Source organism: Cavia porcellus, unplaced genomic scaffold, assembly GCF_034190915.1.
Source record: "Cavia porcellus strain 051 isolate PalLab524CR breed Dunkin Hartley unplaced genomic scaffold, mCavPor4.1 scaffold_8, whole genome shotgun sequence".
Lineage (NCBI taxonomy): Eukaryota > Metazoa > Chordata > Mammalia > Rodentia > Caviidae > Cavia > Cavia porcellus.
Genome location: NW_026947491.1, coordinates 27,222,191 through 27,238,252, shown reverse-complemented (window position 1 = coordinate 27,238,252; position 16,062 = coordinate 27,222,191). Strand labels below are relative to the sequence as shown.

Below are 16,062 nucleotides of genomic sequence, written 5' to 3'. Positions count from 1 at the left end.
ACCTAGAATAGCAAAGATGATCTTGGGCAACAAAGACAAGGGACATCACAATCCCTGACTTAAAATTATACTATAAAGTTATTATGATAAAAACAGTGGGGTACTGGCAAATAGAACAGACTTGAAGATCAATGGAACAGTTTAGAAGATGTAGAAACAACTCCAGATACACTAAAGCACCTTAACTTTGACAAAGGTGCCAAACACATTCATTAGAAGAAAGATAGCCTCATTAATAAATGATGTTAGAAAAACTAGCTCTATACATGCTGATGATTAAAACTGGACCCATGTATTTCACCATGCACTGAGCTAAAATCAGAATGGATATGAAAACAGAAACATTAAATCTGCTGGAAGATACAGTAGATAAAACTCTTGAAGACACTGGTGAAGGCAAAAACTTTATGAACAAAACCCAGGTTGCACAGAAACTATCACAAAGAATCAACAACTGGCATGTCACCCTACTGAAAAGCTTTTGCACAGCAAGAGAAACCACCAACAGAGTGAAGAGACAACTCACAACATGGCAGAAAATGTTTTCCAGCTGTTCCTCAGACAAGGAATACTATTGAGAACATAAAAAGAACTCAAAAAAATCAGCCCTCCCAGATTTAAAGACCCAATCCAAAAATGGACATCTGAGCTGGATACACACTTCTCAAAAAAAGAAACAGCAAATAAATATGTGAATAAAATGTTCAACATCACTGGTCATTCAAAAGATGCAAATTAAAACAATACTAAATTCTACGTCACCCCAGAAAAAATGGCTACTATCAAGCAATCAAGAAATATGAAATGCTGGAGGAGCAAAAAGGAACTCTTCTCCACTGTTGGTGGGAATGCAGACTTGTGCAACTGCTGTGGAAATCAGTGTGGAGATTCCTCAAAACACTAGAATTGGAAGTCCCATCTGACCCAGCTATTCCCCTTCTGGGTATCTTCCCAAATGAATTAAAAACATCATACCACAGTGATATATGTGCACTTATGGTTATAGAAGCACAGTCTATAATAAGCAGGTAGGTCTTAGAAGCAACCTAAATGCCCACAGACTGAGGAATGGATAAAAAAGATGTAGTATTTTTACACAGTGGAGTAATACTCAGTCATAAAAAAGGATAATCTAGAGACTTTTACCTATAAATGGATGCAACTTGAGAACATACTAATTAGTGAAATAAATAAGACACATATGTGTAAGCATCATATTATTTCATTAGTGTGAGAAGGTTAAAGAAAAAATATAGTATGTGTATGTATATGTGTTATGGTTTGAGAACTGGTGGTTAACTTAACGCCAGCTGGATTACATCAGCGCGCATTGAGAGAAGATGTTCCACCTTAGGAGGTTTGCCAGGATAAATAGGTGGAGAAGAAGGGAGGTGTTGAGAGGGGTTGAGGCGTTAAGGAGACATTGTGGGTTCTCCTACAAGTTGCTGTCTGAGCTGTTGGTTCTCCTGGAGAAACTTTGGTCCTCACATCGAGCATTGCTTCCTGGCTCCGGAGGAGAAGACATGTGCTGCCTGGTCTCCAGGATGAACTCGTCATGCTGCTTCCTGGCACGTACCTGACTGTTCTTGTCATCAGAGGAGCTCAGGGCCTCCATGTTGCTGAGGACAGCTGTGGTGCCTTTCAGGACAGCCCCACTCTTTGTTGTGAGTGTGACTTCTTGGCTCCAGTGTAGAACCCTCATCCCACTAGCACAGCTCCTTCATCCTGCTGGCATAGACTTTCTGGCTTCCACTGCTGACCCTTGGGTCTTTCTGGCACAGATCCGTAAAAGAGACTGGTGTGAGTCCTTCTTGTAGGCTCTGGGCTTCCAGTTGGACTCGTGGGAGGCAATGTCCTGAGCTCTGGGTTTTTATCTAGACTCATGTGGGACATGTGCAGTGGGGTTTAAACCCTTGACTAAATAATCTATGTCTTTGGTGTTGTGGATAAATTTCCTGCATTTTCCAGTGTTAACTCCCAGTGACCATTATAAAAACATTAAGAATTCCATGTCCTGAACTGAATTGTTCTCTGTGTACAACCTCTGACTACAACAATATGTATACAAAAATAGTTAAGATGGTTGTACTACTGATTTCTCTGAGTTCATTGAAGAGAAAGATTTCTGCTGATGTTGTTTGGACAATTGAATGCAAATGTCTTGTGGTCTGGGTGAGTGATTTGGGGATGACAATGCATGTATCATTGCTGCCTCCTGATTGATATGTTTTGAAATTCTGTTGTAATTTTTCTTCTCCTCCTCTTCCTCTTCCTCTTCTTCTTCTTTTTCTTTTTAGCTTTGAAATAAAATGGGTTTGGAATTTTAAAAAGACTAGCTACTCAAAGACACATTAAAAACAACATGAAAAATGAATCCAAGTACTGCTAGATGATCAAAGAAGAGTAATCTGAATGTAATTGGAATGAGTGAAAAATCATAAGACAACATCAATGGCATTTTACAAAAATCTATTCACAGAAATAATAGCAGAATACTTCCCAAAAAAGGGGGGGGGGATACACATATACATAGATAAAAGTGCCTGCCTGCCAAGCACAAGGTCCTGAGCTTGATTATTAGTACAAAAATAAAAAACAGTGCTTGGCACATAGTTAAGTGAGGCACAGTGTAACCCCAGTAACCACAACCAGAAGAGAATTTCTGAGCACCACATTACATTCAAAGTAGGAGGCATCCATCACAGAGATAAAATCTTAAAAGCTGGTAGTGAAAGACAGTGAATCACATGGAAGGGCAAACACTTAGAATTACAACAGACTTCTCAACACAAACCTTAAAGGCCTTCAGATTTAGAATGAGCTACTTCAAGCCCTAAAATGTAACGAGAGAGACAGAGAGAGAGACAGAGACAGAGACAGAGACAGACAGACAGACTGAATAGATACATGATACAAGAAACACATTTAAGTCAAAAAGAAATTCATAGATTAAAAATCAAAAGATAGAAAATGATATTCCATGCAACACAAATCTGGATAAAAAGCAAAGTAGCAATCCTGGCTTCACACAAAGTGTATTTCAAGCCAAAACTGATTCAAAGAGACAAAAAAAGTCACTATATATTGGCTAGGGGAGCAATTCAATGAGAAGAAATAACAGTTATAAACATTAATGCAACAAAACCAACACAACCAAATTCATAAAACTGATAGGGCTAAAGTGACTCCGTTTTGTTTTTAGACTCCACTTTAGTTTGTAGCTAACCTTTAGATGAACTCACTTTCTATAACCCCTTCCCAGTTAACCATAAATTCTACAAAGGGAGGGACACACAGAAACTTCAAACAATGGGCACACTGACCCTTGCCTTCTTCCTGGTTGACCAATGACCAAATGTTCAGGAGATCCTGTGACAACCCCGTGAGACCTCAAGTAAGATGATAGGGTTGTTATAAAGAAAAACTTGTAAATTCCAAGTAAGGTGATAAGGTTACCATGGTTACTGGAGGGCTATAAAACTTTGAAGAACAAAGACCCAATGCGGATGGATGTGTGTCATGGTGGACTGCTAACGACACCACCCAACTAACTGAATAAAGCTTGCTTGCTCTGTACTTGACCTCTACGAACGTGTCTCAGTTTTTGCCATAACAAAACAAGTAATAACAGCCATGCCTGAAAAATCAGATAAACACAAACATGATTACAACAGGGGCCCTCAGTACACCACTGTCACAAATAGATCAACTAGACAAAAAAACATAGAAACATCAGAGTTGAACCAAACTCTGAAAAAATGAATATAATAGATATCTATAGAGCTCCATCAAACAGTAACATGATACACATTCTTCTCAGTAGCACATGGGACTTTCTCCAAACAGACCACATAATAGCCCATAAAGCATTGTTAAATAAACACAAATAAATCAAAATTATCCTGTGTATATTTTCTTTTTTTTATTTTACTTAAAGAAAGACTAAACAAAACACAAAATAGGTAGAAATAATACATACATTCAGAGAAAAAAATAAATAGTAAGAAATCACTAGTTGATGTTTACATATTGTTGTTTTACAAATAGTTGTTCAAGATACAAAAGTGGAACATATAAAGTGGGAAGTCAAACAGCGAGATTGCAAACAGTTCTGTTCAACTGTCCAACAAAAACTTAGTAAGATGGTTGTCAATCCTATACACTTAAAAGTACATGCAGTTATCCATATCTTCATTTATGTTTAGATTAAACAAACTAAAGCAGGTTAAAATCATTCTAAACAAAGAATAATAGTATTGCTAGATTTCACATCATGACACACAGTGATCAGCCCTGGGTAATGTAGTGTCTTTTTTTAAAACTTAATTTAAAGAAAGACTAAACAAAACAGAAAATGGGTAGAAATAATACATACTTCAAAGAAAAAAAATAAACAGAAATTATTAGTTGGTGATTACAGATTGTCTTCTTAAAAATAGCTATTCAAGATACTAAAGTGGAGCATATAAAGTGGGGATTCAAATAGTGAGATTTCAACCAGTTCTGTTCAACTATCCAACAAAAACTTAGAGATATGGTTATCAATTCTATACACTTAAACGTACATGCAATTATCCTTACCTTCAATTATGTTGAGACTGAATAAACCCAAGAAGGCTAATATCACTCTGAACAAAGAATAATACTATTGCTGGGTTTCACATTATGACACTCCAGGATCAGCACTGGGTATTTTAGTGTCTCTTTTTCTTCAAAGTATCTGTTCATCATGTGTCATAAGATCGGTTCTCATAAACTGTCTATAGATTCTACACATGCATGAGTCTTAATATGTATTTATATCCTTTCTATATTAAAGGGAGAAACAAAACAAAGCAAGGCAAAACAAAACATATTCCTATAAACACATGAAATGAAAAAAACATAAAACCATTGTACAAAGAGTTCTACCATGGTTCCTGCATTGTCTCTTATTATCTCCAATAGAATTGGCTGTATCATCAGACATAGTATAATTGAATATATCAGTACATAACAGTATTAATAAAAACACAACTTTGTATATAGTATAGAACTTCAAAAACTGGCAATTATCAAACCAGAATGTGTATCATAGAGTCTTGTCATTGTCAGTGTAGTTGCCTATCTGCTTATCTTCTTCATTCTGTTTCCTGCTCCATTCATTGAGGCCTCTCTGCCACTGTTCCTGGAATCCTAGTACTTTTCTCTCTCTCTCTAGAATGCCCTGAAGTATTCTCTGTAGAGTTGGATTGGTGGTTGTGAGTTTCCCAAGTTCCTCTTTGCCTTGGAAACATCTTATTTCTCTATTAATTTGTAGAGACAGTTTAGCAGGGTATGTCAATCTGGGATGGAGGTTATTTTCTCTCAGGGCTTGGAATATTTTGCTCCAGGCTCTTCTTGACTTGATGGTTTGTGTCGAGAAGTCTGCCATGATTCTGATGGGCCTTCCTTTATAGGTTATCTGTTTCTTGTCTCTAACAGCTTTTAATATTCTGTTCTTATATTGGATTTCTGAGATCTTGATTGTTATATGCCTGGGTGTAGCTCTGTTTAGGTTGTAGGTGGCTGGAGTTCTGTATGCCTCATATATCAGAATATCATTTCCTTTTCCTATGTTTGGGAAGTTTTCCTTAATTATTTCTGTGAATAGCCTTTGTAGTTCCTTTGTATGTACCCCTGCTTCTTCATTCACATTCTTTATTCTCAAATTGTAGATCCTCTCATCATCTTCTAGCCTTTGTATTGTTACTGTTTGTTTCCTTGTTATTTTTTAAAAGTTTTCCCTTTCATATTCCCACATTGCAAAATAGTCCTCCAGTTTGGATAATTCTTTCAAGCAGATTTGCCATCTTTCCATAGAGTTTTTAATATCCTGGTAATCTCTTTGAATCTGCTTCATGTAGTCTATATTTTTTTTATATTCTTCATCAAATGGTTCTCTCTTTTGTTTGAGTTCCTCCCTTCTTCCATCTGTATCTGCTTGAGGGGTGCTTAGTATCCCTTTTATTAATCTTCTTATATCTTGCTTTACTTGGCTAAATATTTCACCTTTGAACTCATCTATGGGATCCCAAAGTTATCTCTTTATGTCCACTGGTGCTGTGTCTGATATTGCATGTTTGCTGTTCTCATTCTCCTTTGTATTTACCTGTCCTGGGTCAGGGTTCTCAGGGTTGGGACCTGGGGACTTTTTGTTTTTGCTTCCTCTTGCCATCTTTTTTGCTTCTTCCTGGAGGCCTCAGTTTCTTTCTTTGTTGGTTACAATTCTTCTGCAGAGCGCAGGCTAGATGACCCTTCCCACTGCAGTGTGCTAGTGAGTTGCAGACAGGGAGAGCATATGCTTGCCCCTCCCCTCCAGGTCAGTCAAGCTGCTGTGGCCTGCACTGTATTATTTTGTGCCACCTTCCCTCCGGGTCGAGACTTCACTGGGTTAGTGTGGTTAGTATGTGCCACTGCTGTAGTGACTTGATTTCAGATAACCTATTGGGTCTCAGCCAGGTCACATGAGCCAGCCCTAGCTTACTCCACCAATCCCATTCAAGAAGGAAACAACTGACTGAAATCACTGCTTCCCCTTGTACTTGCCAGTCCTGCCTAGTCCCAGAATGTCATTGCCAGAGCCCCCCTTTCTGTGGAATGGCTCCCCTCCCATCACTCACCGCAGGTCAGTGCAGGCTCCCCGCCAGCTCAACTCTCCATTCGGCTCGCCGACCCTCGAACTCAATGTAACTGTGCCTCCAGTGAGTCGAAGTGGCGGGACCTTGGATGGTTGGCAAGTCACCCACTGCAGTGGGAATACTGCACCTTTAGCTGTTCCAATAATACCACTGGGACTGTATGTTTGGTTGGTTCTTCTCACCTTAATTTCTTCTCAGGATAAGAAAATTCATCTCCCTCTGTTTGGGGCTCCCCACTATCTATTATGTTGAATTCTAAGTTGACTATCTCAGGGAGCCTCTATAGCCAGTTGTTATCTATCCACCATCTTTGCTCCTTTCTCCTTGATACTTTTAAAAAAACTTTTTAAAACATGGCTGAGTGCAGTTAATAACACTAGATCTGGATCAAGGCTATGCTTGTGTGTTAACAGACAATGAAATACCATTATGACCACCTGTGACCATACAGAGAGGCTATACCAGCACTGTACTATAGTCTATCCTTGTCCTGCTCTCCCGTGTCAGCATTCTCAAGGATGAGCCTAGAGAAAAGCCAATGCCACAGGTACCAAGATCCACAGAGGCTTCCAGACTCATGACATGGAGACAATTAAAGAGATCCATGCAGGAGGCCCTGTCATGCTGGTGACAGGACAGGGCCTCCCACAAACTTCTGAACTATGTTTATTGCTATAATAGCCATCATAGCCTGCATGCTATTTCAAGTGCTGCAGTTACATGAATAAAATTAGATGTGAGAGAGTAGCACACTGCTCTCTCCTGAGAAGCAAGGCCCACGTGCAAAGCATCTGTGTATTGCTAACCCGAAGCCTCTGTGCCTGGTACAGTTACAAAATTTCTTTTTCCTAGCACTCTGCCTGCACCCCCACCCGCCTTCCTGTTGACACCAATAAAAGCCAAGAGCTTTTAAACGTGAAGCCTTTTGTTCCAGAGAGAACCCTGAGTCATCCCAGAGCACTTCAGTGACAGAACTTTTCTCTTTGTCTTTCTTTTTATCCATGTGTCATATTGCCAGGTGGGTTAGACTGATACCCTCAGCAGAGGTTTTGGAGCCAGGGAAGAGATTTCCCAACTGCTGCAGGCTGTCACCAACTTAACTTGTAAACTGGTAAATGTCTTTCTGTCTTTGTTGTTGCTGTGTTTTTCGTTTCTGTTTTTTGGTACTGAGAATCAAATCCTTGGGTGTTCTGCTACTGAGCTACATTCCAAGCCCCTTTTATTTTTTACTTTGAGACAGAGTCTCATTAAATTGTCTATATTGGCCTTAAACTTGCAGGTCTCTCCCCAGCCTTCAGCCTTTCTGGTGGCTGAGATTAAAGGTGTGTCTGTCCCATCACACACAACACAGCACTTTATTTGTTTCATGTCTATAAAAGTTCACATAGTCTGGTGTGGTCATGCAAGCCTGTAATCTCAACATTCAAGAGGGGGAGGCAAGAGGATTGCTGGAAGTTTGAGGCCATCCTGGGCTACATAGTAAGTTCAAGTCCAGCCTGAACTACATAGCAACATCCTGTCTCGGGGCCAGGATATAGCACAGCGGAACAGTGCCTGCCTGGTGAGTCCAAAGTCCTGGGTTTGATTCCCAGTACAAAAAAAAAAAAAAACCTTTCTTTCAAAAAACAAACAAACAAACAAAATTTCACATAACTTATTCCACAAACTCAGCTTTCCATCTGACACCAGCTCAGATTGTATCATTTTCTTATTTCCTTTAAGTTGGTGTTGTTATATGTCATCAGATTTGAGACTTGCACAGAAAAACTGGCAAACACACGAAAAGAAGAAGGATGTTAAAGACTGTGAAATGCAGTCGAGTGTGGTGGCACACACTGTGATCCTAACGCTCTGGAGGCTGAGCCAGGAAAATCATAACTTTAAACCCAGGCTGGGCAGTGACTCATCAAGACCCTACCTAAAAAGAAAAATGAAAAAGTGCTAAGAGTATAGCTAAGAGTAAAGGTGCCAGATTCAACCCCCAGACCACTAAATAAATAAATAAACTATGAAACCACAAAAGCCTGCCATGGATAATGACGGATGGACTGTCTCACGCATGCTCTCAAGTCTTAGGTCTGTTCCCTAGAAACAGGAAGATGCTTGGATGAGCAAGTTGTGAGGAGAACATTTAGGAAGAAACACAAGAGAGTGAGGGAAGAGGGCACAAGAAAGTGTTCCCCCATGCCGCTCCAAAGCATGAACTCCAAGCAGAATCTGTTTGCTTTTAGGCAGAAAACAAGGACATTCATTCCCACACAGAGATGGCCAGTCAGAGACCACTGCTGACCCAGGGCCGGAAGGGAGGCTGGTGTCACACCAGGCGGCATGGCGGGCTGGTGACACAGGTACCGAAATGATTAACCAAGAGTAAAATGAGCGCACTGAAATACTTGCAGGTGGGAGGACTTTGCGTGGATCCCGGAGAGGCACTCTGAGGACCAGGTAACAGGGGTAGCAGCTGCATCCTTGGCTGTGCAGAGCACGGAGGGCCTGTAGCCTGGGAAAGCTTGTGTTTGACCATCTCGAAATGTTGATTGTCAGGCACACACCTGGAGCGGAAACATGAAAAATGTTCTCATTGTCCTCCTGGCCACAGTGAAAAATGTTTTCATTGTACTGTTGAGGCAGGAGGTAACAATGGATAGAGAAAGATAACAGCCAGCAATCCAGGCCAGATCCATCTTCTGAGTTAAACTGTAACCTGGGCTCAGGGCGTCCAGTTCTAAACACAGAGAAATGGTAACCAGGTAACCCAGGAGCTCAGGAGCAGTCTCCTGCCATGTGCCCTGAGGTCTCCAGCAGCCCTAACGGCCATGTCATTCACAGCACTGTTCTGATACCTCCATCCCACGCACCCTCCCTCCCTGGTTTTGAAATCACAGGAAACAGTTGCTGGAAGGGTGTCTCCTAAATAAAAAATCATAAATGGTCAGCGACTCCACTGCCCCACAAAAGGGGAGGAGCAAAACCAAGCCACTCACTGACAAGAGGAAAACCTCAGACCCACCCTTTAATCCTGCCCCAAATCCAAGGTTTCAGCCCCTCAACACAAACACAAGCTTCTTCCTGGCCAGAAGCCCTTCTCACTGTCCTGTTCCCTCCCCATGAAGTATGCTCCACTTTCAGTAAACCTTTGATATGATCCCTGACTTGGTGGCACTATTGCCCAGTTTGGGAGCCATGCAGACCCCTGGTGACCCTCACCATAAAGGGTGAGGCTTTGGAGCTGCAGGGGAAATCAGCAACAGCGCCCACAGCTTGAGGGACTGGGATGCCTCAAAAGGTGGCAGAGATCTCTATGGGGCATCAATGCATTGCACGGTTCTCAGTGCCACAGTGTGGTCACTGTAGAAAAGTCCTGGAGTGAAAACTGCTGGGTGGGGCCAACCCTGCCACTTGCTTTAGTGAAACAGTACCCACCCTCCTTCACAGGGCCAAGTTTTATCTGAAGCAGCCATGCATCCCATTGAACTACTCACCTCCCAATTCCTTTGCTCCTGTGCAGCTCCTGTGACCGTTTTGCAAAATCACAAGAAACAGTCGCTGGAACGGTATCTCCTAAAATAAAAAAAGGAAGTGCTTCTTCTGACCCCTGAACCCCGCTGTACCTCATGTCCTCCTTTCTGCTGGGAGCATCAGTAGGGGTGGCAGCCATCTTGCACCCCTGGAACAGAGGCAGGGAGAGAAGATGCATGCCCAAAATGGAGAAGTCAGCATAAACCATGTGTTAAAATACAGAAAGGTGGGGCGGGGTGTCTGGACTGGAACCTCCGGGCCCACATGTCATGGACAATATTACTAGGCAGAACCAATTCTACGAGACCCAGATCATCAAGCAAGAAAACGAGTCAGGCTACGATAGGAGACCACTAGACATGGAGCCACTTCAACAGACCTATCGCCCAGAAGTGAAGACAGAGATGAAGCAAGAAGCACCCCCCAGCTTTCTTCCACCAGAAGCTTCTCAACACAAGCCAGACAGACAGCAATTCCAGAGTAGAAAGAGGCCTTATGAAGAAAACCGGGGACGTGGATACTTCGAGCACCGGGAGGACAGGAGGGGCCATTCTCTCCTCAGCCTCCTGCTGAAGAAGATGAAGATGACTTTGATGACACCCTTGTTGCCATCGACACATATAACTGTGACCTGCACTTCAAGGTGGCCCGCGACCGGAGTAGTGGTTATCCACTCACAATTGAGGGCTTTGCACACCTGTGGTCAGGAGCCCGTGCCAGCTATGGGGTCAGAAGAGGCCGTGTGTGTTTTGAGATGAAGATCAATGAGGAAATCTCCATGAAGCACCTTCCATCTACAGAGCCTGATCCCCACGTTGTCCGTATTGGCTGGTCCCTGGACTCTTGCAGCACCCAACTAGGAGAAGAGCCTTTCTCCTATGGCTATGGAGGCACACGGAAGAAATCCACCAATAGCCGATTTGAAAACTACGGAGACAAGTTTGCAGAGAATGATGTGATTGGCTGCTTTGCTGACTTCGAATGTGGAAATGATGTGGAACTTTCCTTTACCAAGAATGGGAAGTGGATGGGCATTGCTTTCCGGATCCAGAAAGAAGCCTTGGGGGGTCAGGCCCTGTACCCTCATGTCCTGGTGAAGAACTGTGCTGTAGAGTTCAACTTTGGACAGAGGACAGAACCCTACTGTTCTGTCCTCCCAGGGTTCACTTTCATCCAGCACCTTCCCCTTAGTGAGCGGATCCAGGGCGCTGTTGGACCAAAGAGCAAGGGAGAGTGTGAGATTCTGATGATGGTGGGCCTACCTGCTGCTGGCAAGACTACATGGGCTATCAAACATGCAGCCTCCAATCCTTCCAAGAAGTACAACATCCTCGGTACCAATGCTATCATGGATAAGATGCGGGTGATGGGCCTGCGCCAGCAGCAAAACTACACTGGCTGCTGGGATGTCCTGATTCAGCAGGCCACCCAATGCCTCAACCGCCTCATCCAGATTGCTGCCCGCAAGAAACGCAACTATATCCTAGATCAGACAAATGTTTATGGGTCAGCCCAAAGACGAAAAATGAGACCATTTGAAGGCTTCCAGCGTAAAGCTATTGTAATTTGCCCCACTGATGAGGATCTAAAAGACCGGACAATAAAGCGAACCGACGAGGAAGGGAAGGATGTCCCAGATCATGCGGTCTTAGAAATGAAAGCCAACTTCACGTGGCCTGACGTAGGCGACTTCCTAGATGAGGTTCTGTTCATTGAGCTTCAGCGGGAAGAAGCAGACAAACTGGTGAGGCAGTGCAATGAGGAAGGCCGCAAGGCTGGACCACCCCTGAAAAGCGCTTTGACAACCGAGGAGGTGGCTTCCGGGGCCGTGGCGGTGGCGGTGGTTTCCAGCGCTATGACAACCGAGGTCCCCCTGGAGGCAACCGAGGTGGCTTCCAAAATCGAGGAGGAGGAAGTGGTGGAGGAAACAACTACCGAGGAGGTTTCAACCGCAGTGGAGGCGGTGGCTACAACCAGAACCGCTGGGGAAACAACAACCGAGATAACAACAACTCTAACAACCGAGGCAGCTACAGCCGGGCCCCCCAACAACAGCCGCCGCCACAGCAGCCGCCGCCACCACCCAGCTACAGCCCTGCTCGGAACCCTCCAGGGCCCGGCAGCTATAACAAGAACAGCAACATCCCTGGCTCAGGCGCCAATACCAGCACCACCACTGTCAGCAGCTACAGCCCTCCACAGCCAAGTTACAGCCAGCCACCTTACAACCAGGGAGGTTACAGCCAGGGCTACACAGCCCCACCACCTCCACCTCCACCACCACCTGCCTACAACTATGGAAGCTATGGTGGCTACAACCCAGCCCCCTATACCCCACCACCGCCTCCCACTGCACAGACCTACCCCCAACCCAGCTATAACCAGTATCAACAGTATGTTCAGCAGTGGAATCAGTACTATCAAACCAGGGCCAGTGGCCACCTTACTACGGGAACTACGACTATGGGAGCTACTCCTGCAGCACACAGGGTGGCACAAGCACACAGTAGTAGCCACTGTGTCAAGAGGCTCTTGGAGGCCCCTGCCAGCTTCCTCCACCAGCGCCTACCTTGGCCCCTCCTCTGCCCCCACCAGGTCCTCTGGTGCTGGAGTTGGGGTCATCCCAGGGCTGCTTCCCTTCAGCCCACCGCCTCCCCTCTGAGGGGCTTCTTCCCACACACAGCCAGGCATTTTTCTCTGAATTTAAACAGCCCACAGTGACCTTTTATTTTCTGTTTGTATCTCCCACTTCCTCTTCCGTCTCATCTCCATTTTGACTAAAGAATCCCTCTCCCTTCGTCACATGGTGAGGCCATGGTGACTGAAGGGAAGAGCTTTTCCTGTTCACTCCTCCCAAATCTGCTCTAGTCCCTCAGCTTCCCAGACCCTCATGCAGTTGGTTGTAAATTCTTCCAGAAGCTGTTTTACTGTCTACTTTTCAGGATTAAAAACAAAATCAAAAATTTTTTTTAAAGTTTAAAAAGTAAAATGCAGAGGGAGGAAAAAAAAAAATACAGAAAGGTGTCTTGCTGTAACAGACCAAGAGCTTTACTAATAATTCCCACACAGCTACATTCATGCAAGTGGCATTTTACAAATTACAAATGTGCTTTCACAGACTCCCCCACACATACTGCATTTATTTTTTATTTTAAATTAAAAAATAATACTGCATGCCTGCAGTCCCAGCACTCTAGGAGGCTGAGGCTCAAGGTTTGCAAGTTAAAGTTCAGCCTGGGAGTGTAGCAATTTAGCAAGACTCTGTTTTAAAATTAAAATTAAGGGCCAGGAATATATTTCAGCAACATAAGCACCTGCCTGGCAAATGCAAAATCATGAGTTCAATTTCTGGTACCAAAAAGTTAAATTTAAATTTTAGAAAGACCAGAGGTATGAAGGCCCAGGTTCAATATCTAATATCACAAAAATAATGGATAAATAAATAAATTTTAATTGATACATAAAATTATCCTTTATGGGGTAACCATTGCGAAGTTTCAATTCAGAAGGGCATTGGTAATGTTAGCATCAAGTTAAACATACCATTTCCTTAAACATTTATCATTTATGGTAAAAACACTCAAAATCCTTTGTTCAATCTTTTTTTTAAATAATCAATACACTTACAGTTATTGTGTGCAATTGCCCTCTGGTACCAAGCACCCCAGCACTTCCGGCTCCAGTGTAGTGACAACTTAGTATTGGTGACCAAACCCCCTGAACGGCCCCTGCTTCCCTCCCCCAGCTATGGTGGCCACCGTCCCACTGCCAGTTCCCACAAGACTTGTGTTAGAGTCCACACTGGAGTGCAACCATCTGTCTTTCCGTGCCTGTCCTACTCCAGGGCCATCACCGCTGTCACCAATGACAGGATTTCCTTCTTTTTTGTGGCTGAGTGGAGGTTCACAGAGGGCTGAAGAGGAAACCAGACCCACCCCACCATAGAATTAAGTCACAGGTTTACTGACTCCTGTCTCAGAAATTTTCAGGATGTCTAAGTAAAAGACATAGCTGGATATGTTAGCCAGAAATATATTTTTTCCTGACTTAATTCCATTTATTATGCTTTAAGAACACATACAGGGAAGCAGAGTGGAAGGTAGGCTACAGTCAACACAAATACAAGTAGGACTCTGGACCAGACAGGGTGTCTGGTTTGGGGAAGAGCACACAGTGCCTCACAGGAAAGCCATGGTAGGCAGCAGGCACACATGGGGTTGGTGTGGTATTATTACTCCTTATGCTTTAGCACATATAAATATATATATATATATAAATATATATATACACACATATATATAAAATGCACAAGAGTGCATTTGTAGATATTTAAATTTTCAACACTTGGCATGGTTTTAACATCAGCAGCAACAAAGAGATGACAGACATTGTTTGAGATGACGTACTGTACCTGTACCCCAGAGTGCCAGCACTTAATTCTGTCACCGACCCCTGGCTGTAACTGCTGCTTTTGTGTCTCCTTGCCTCATCCCTGATGGTGCAGAATACTGTCTTGCTCCAACAACACCCACCACATTCCAAGGCTCAATGCAGGTGAGTAGTAAGGGTGACCAAAGTGACCTGACAGGCCTTTCCAGACCTACGAAAAGTCTGGAAATCTGGGTCACAAGCAAGCAGTGATCACTTTGCTTATCTGGGTTTGTGACTCGGTACATTTTTATAAGTATACAGTTTGTTTCCTTTGAACCTTTCCTCCACCCTCCCTCTTTCCAAGCTTTAAGGTTTGAAACAGCGCGATGGTAAGTTAAGCCTCAGCACTCCCTTTAATAATGTTTTCTTCTGCTTCCAGAGATAGCGGCTTCCTCAGAGGGAACTTGCCAAGGACTGGGGGTTTAGCCCAACGGCACGAATGTCTGCCCTATTTTGTCTTTGTCTGAGGTTGTGAGATTGATCCCCAGTACCAGAAAAAAAAAGTTGGGGAAGAATCTGTCAAAGGAGTCAAGGCCACCCTGACCTTGTTTCTTAAGCAGCAAAGGGACACCCACCCACCAACCGTGGCTGTGCTTGGCCATTTGAGCCCTCCTGTGCCTGCCGGGTCACTGCACTCCCAGCCCAGCCAGTGGCTGGTGTGACACCATGACACATGTGAGTCTCCTCCATGCTCCCACAATCTACCTGTATTTTTGCATGAAATCTGCAGTTGCTATGCATGGGCTTCAGGGAAGGGAGCAGACACATAGTTTTCCAACTAAACAAAGAACTCAGCTGAACCCAGAACGAGAACCAGGGGATGATCTGAAAAATGGCAGGAAATAGAAACTCCATTTTTAGAATGTGTGTTTTCTAGAATTTATTCTCCTTTAGTGCTGGCTATAAAATCTGAGATTTCACCAATGCTTTTAGAGACAACAACATAAAAACTGAGATCTAAAAATAATAATTATGCAACCTGAAATGAATCCTGACATTTAAGAGAAGCTGTTAAACAGAAAGCATTTCTAGAAAAAGTAAAACCTCACAATAAAATCAAATATAATAAAGCAATCAAAACAGGAAGATCTTTGGTATCTTTCAATAATCAAAGATGGAAAAAAAAAATAATCAAAGATGGGCTGGGGATTTAGCTCAGAGGTGTAAGTGCCTGTTTGGCAAATGCAAGGTCATGAGTTCAATCCCCAGTATCAAAAAAAAAAAGTAAAAATAATCAAAGACAAAAATAAATTTACTTCATTATTAAATTATAAATATTAAAAAACTAAGTATGCATGCTGAAATAAATGTATAAAACAGGAACAAATCAAAATACATTAGTCCTAGGGGAAAAATACCTCTTTTTCTCACCTTTGATTTTTAGCAAAATGTCAGACTTTGAAAAAAAAAAAAGTATTTTCTTCCCATCCTCATATACCTAGCAGGATGGTAC

The 16,062-nt window shown here is 43.0% G+C and overlaps 1 protein-coding gene across 1 annotated transcript; it reads left to right on the top strand.

Annotated features, from left to right (window-relative positions):
* The first annotated feature begins 10,412 nt into the window (after nt 1–10,412).
* On the top strand, nt 10,413–12,844 carry LOC100713355 (heterogeneous nuclear ribonucleoprotein U-like protein 1). Its single transcript, XM_063254513.1, is given in 4 exon segments — nt 10,413–10,729; nt 10,732–11,959; nt 11,962–12,597; nt 12,600–12,844. Coding segments are annotated over 4 exon segments (2,235 nt in total). The 5' UTR covers nt 10,413–10,447; the 3' UTR covers nt 12,689–12,844.
* Nucleotides 12,845–16,062: the final 3,218 nt, after the last annotated feature.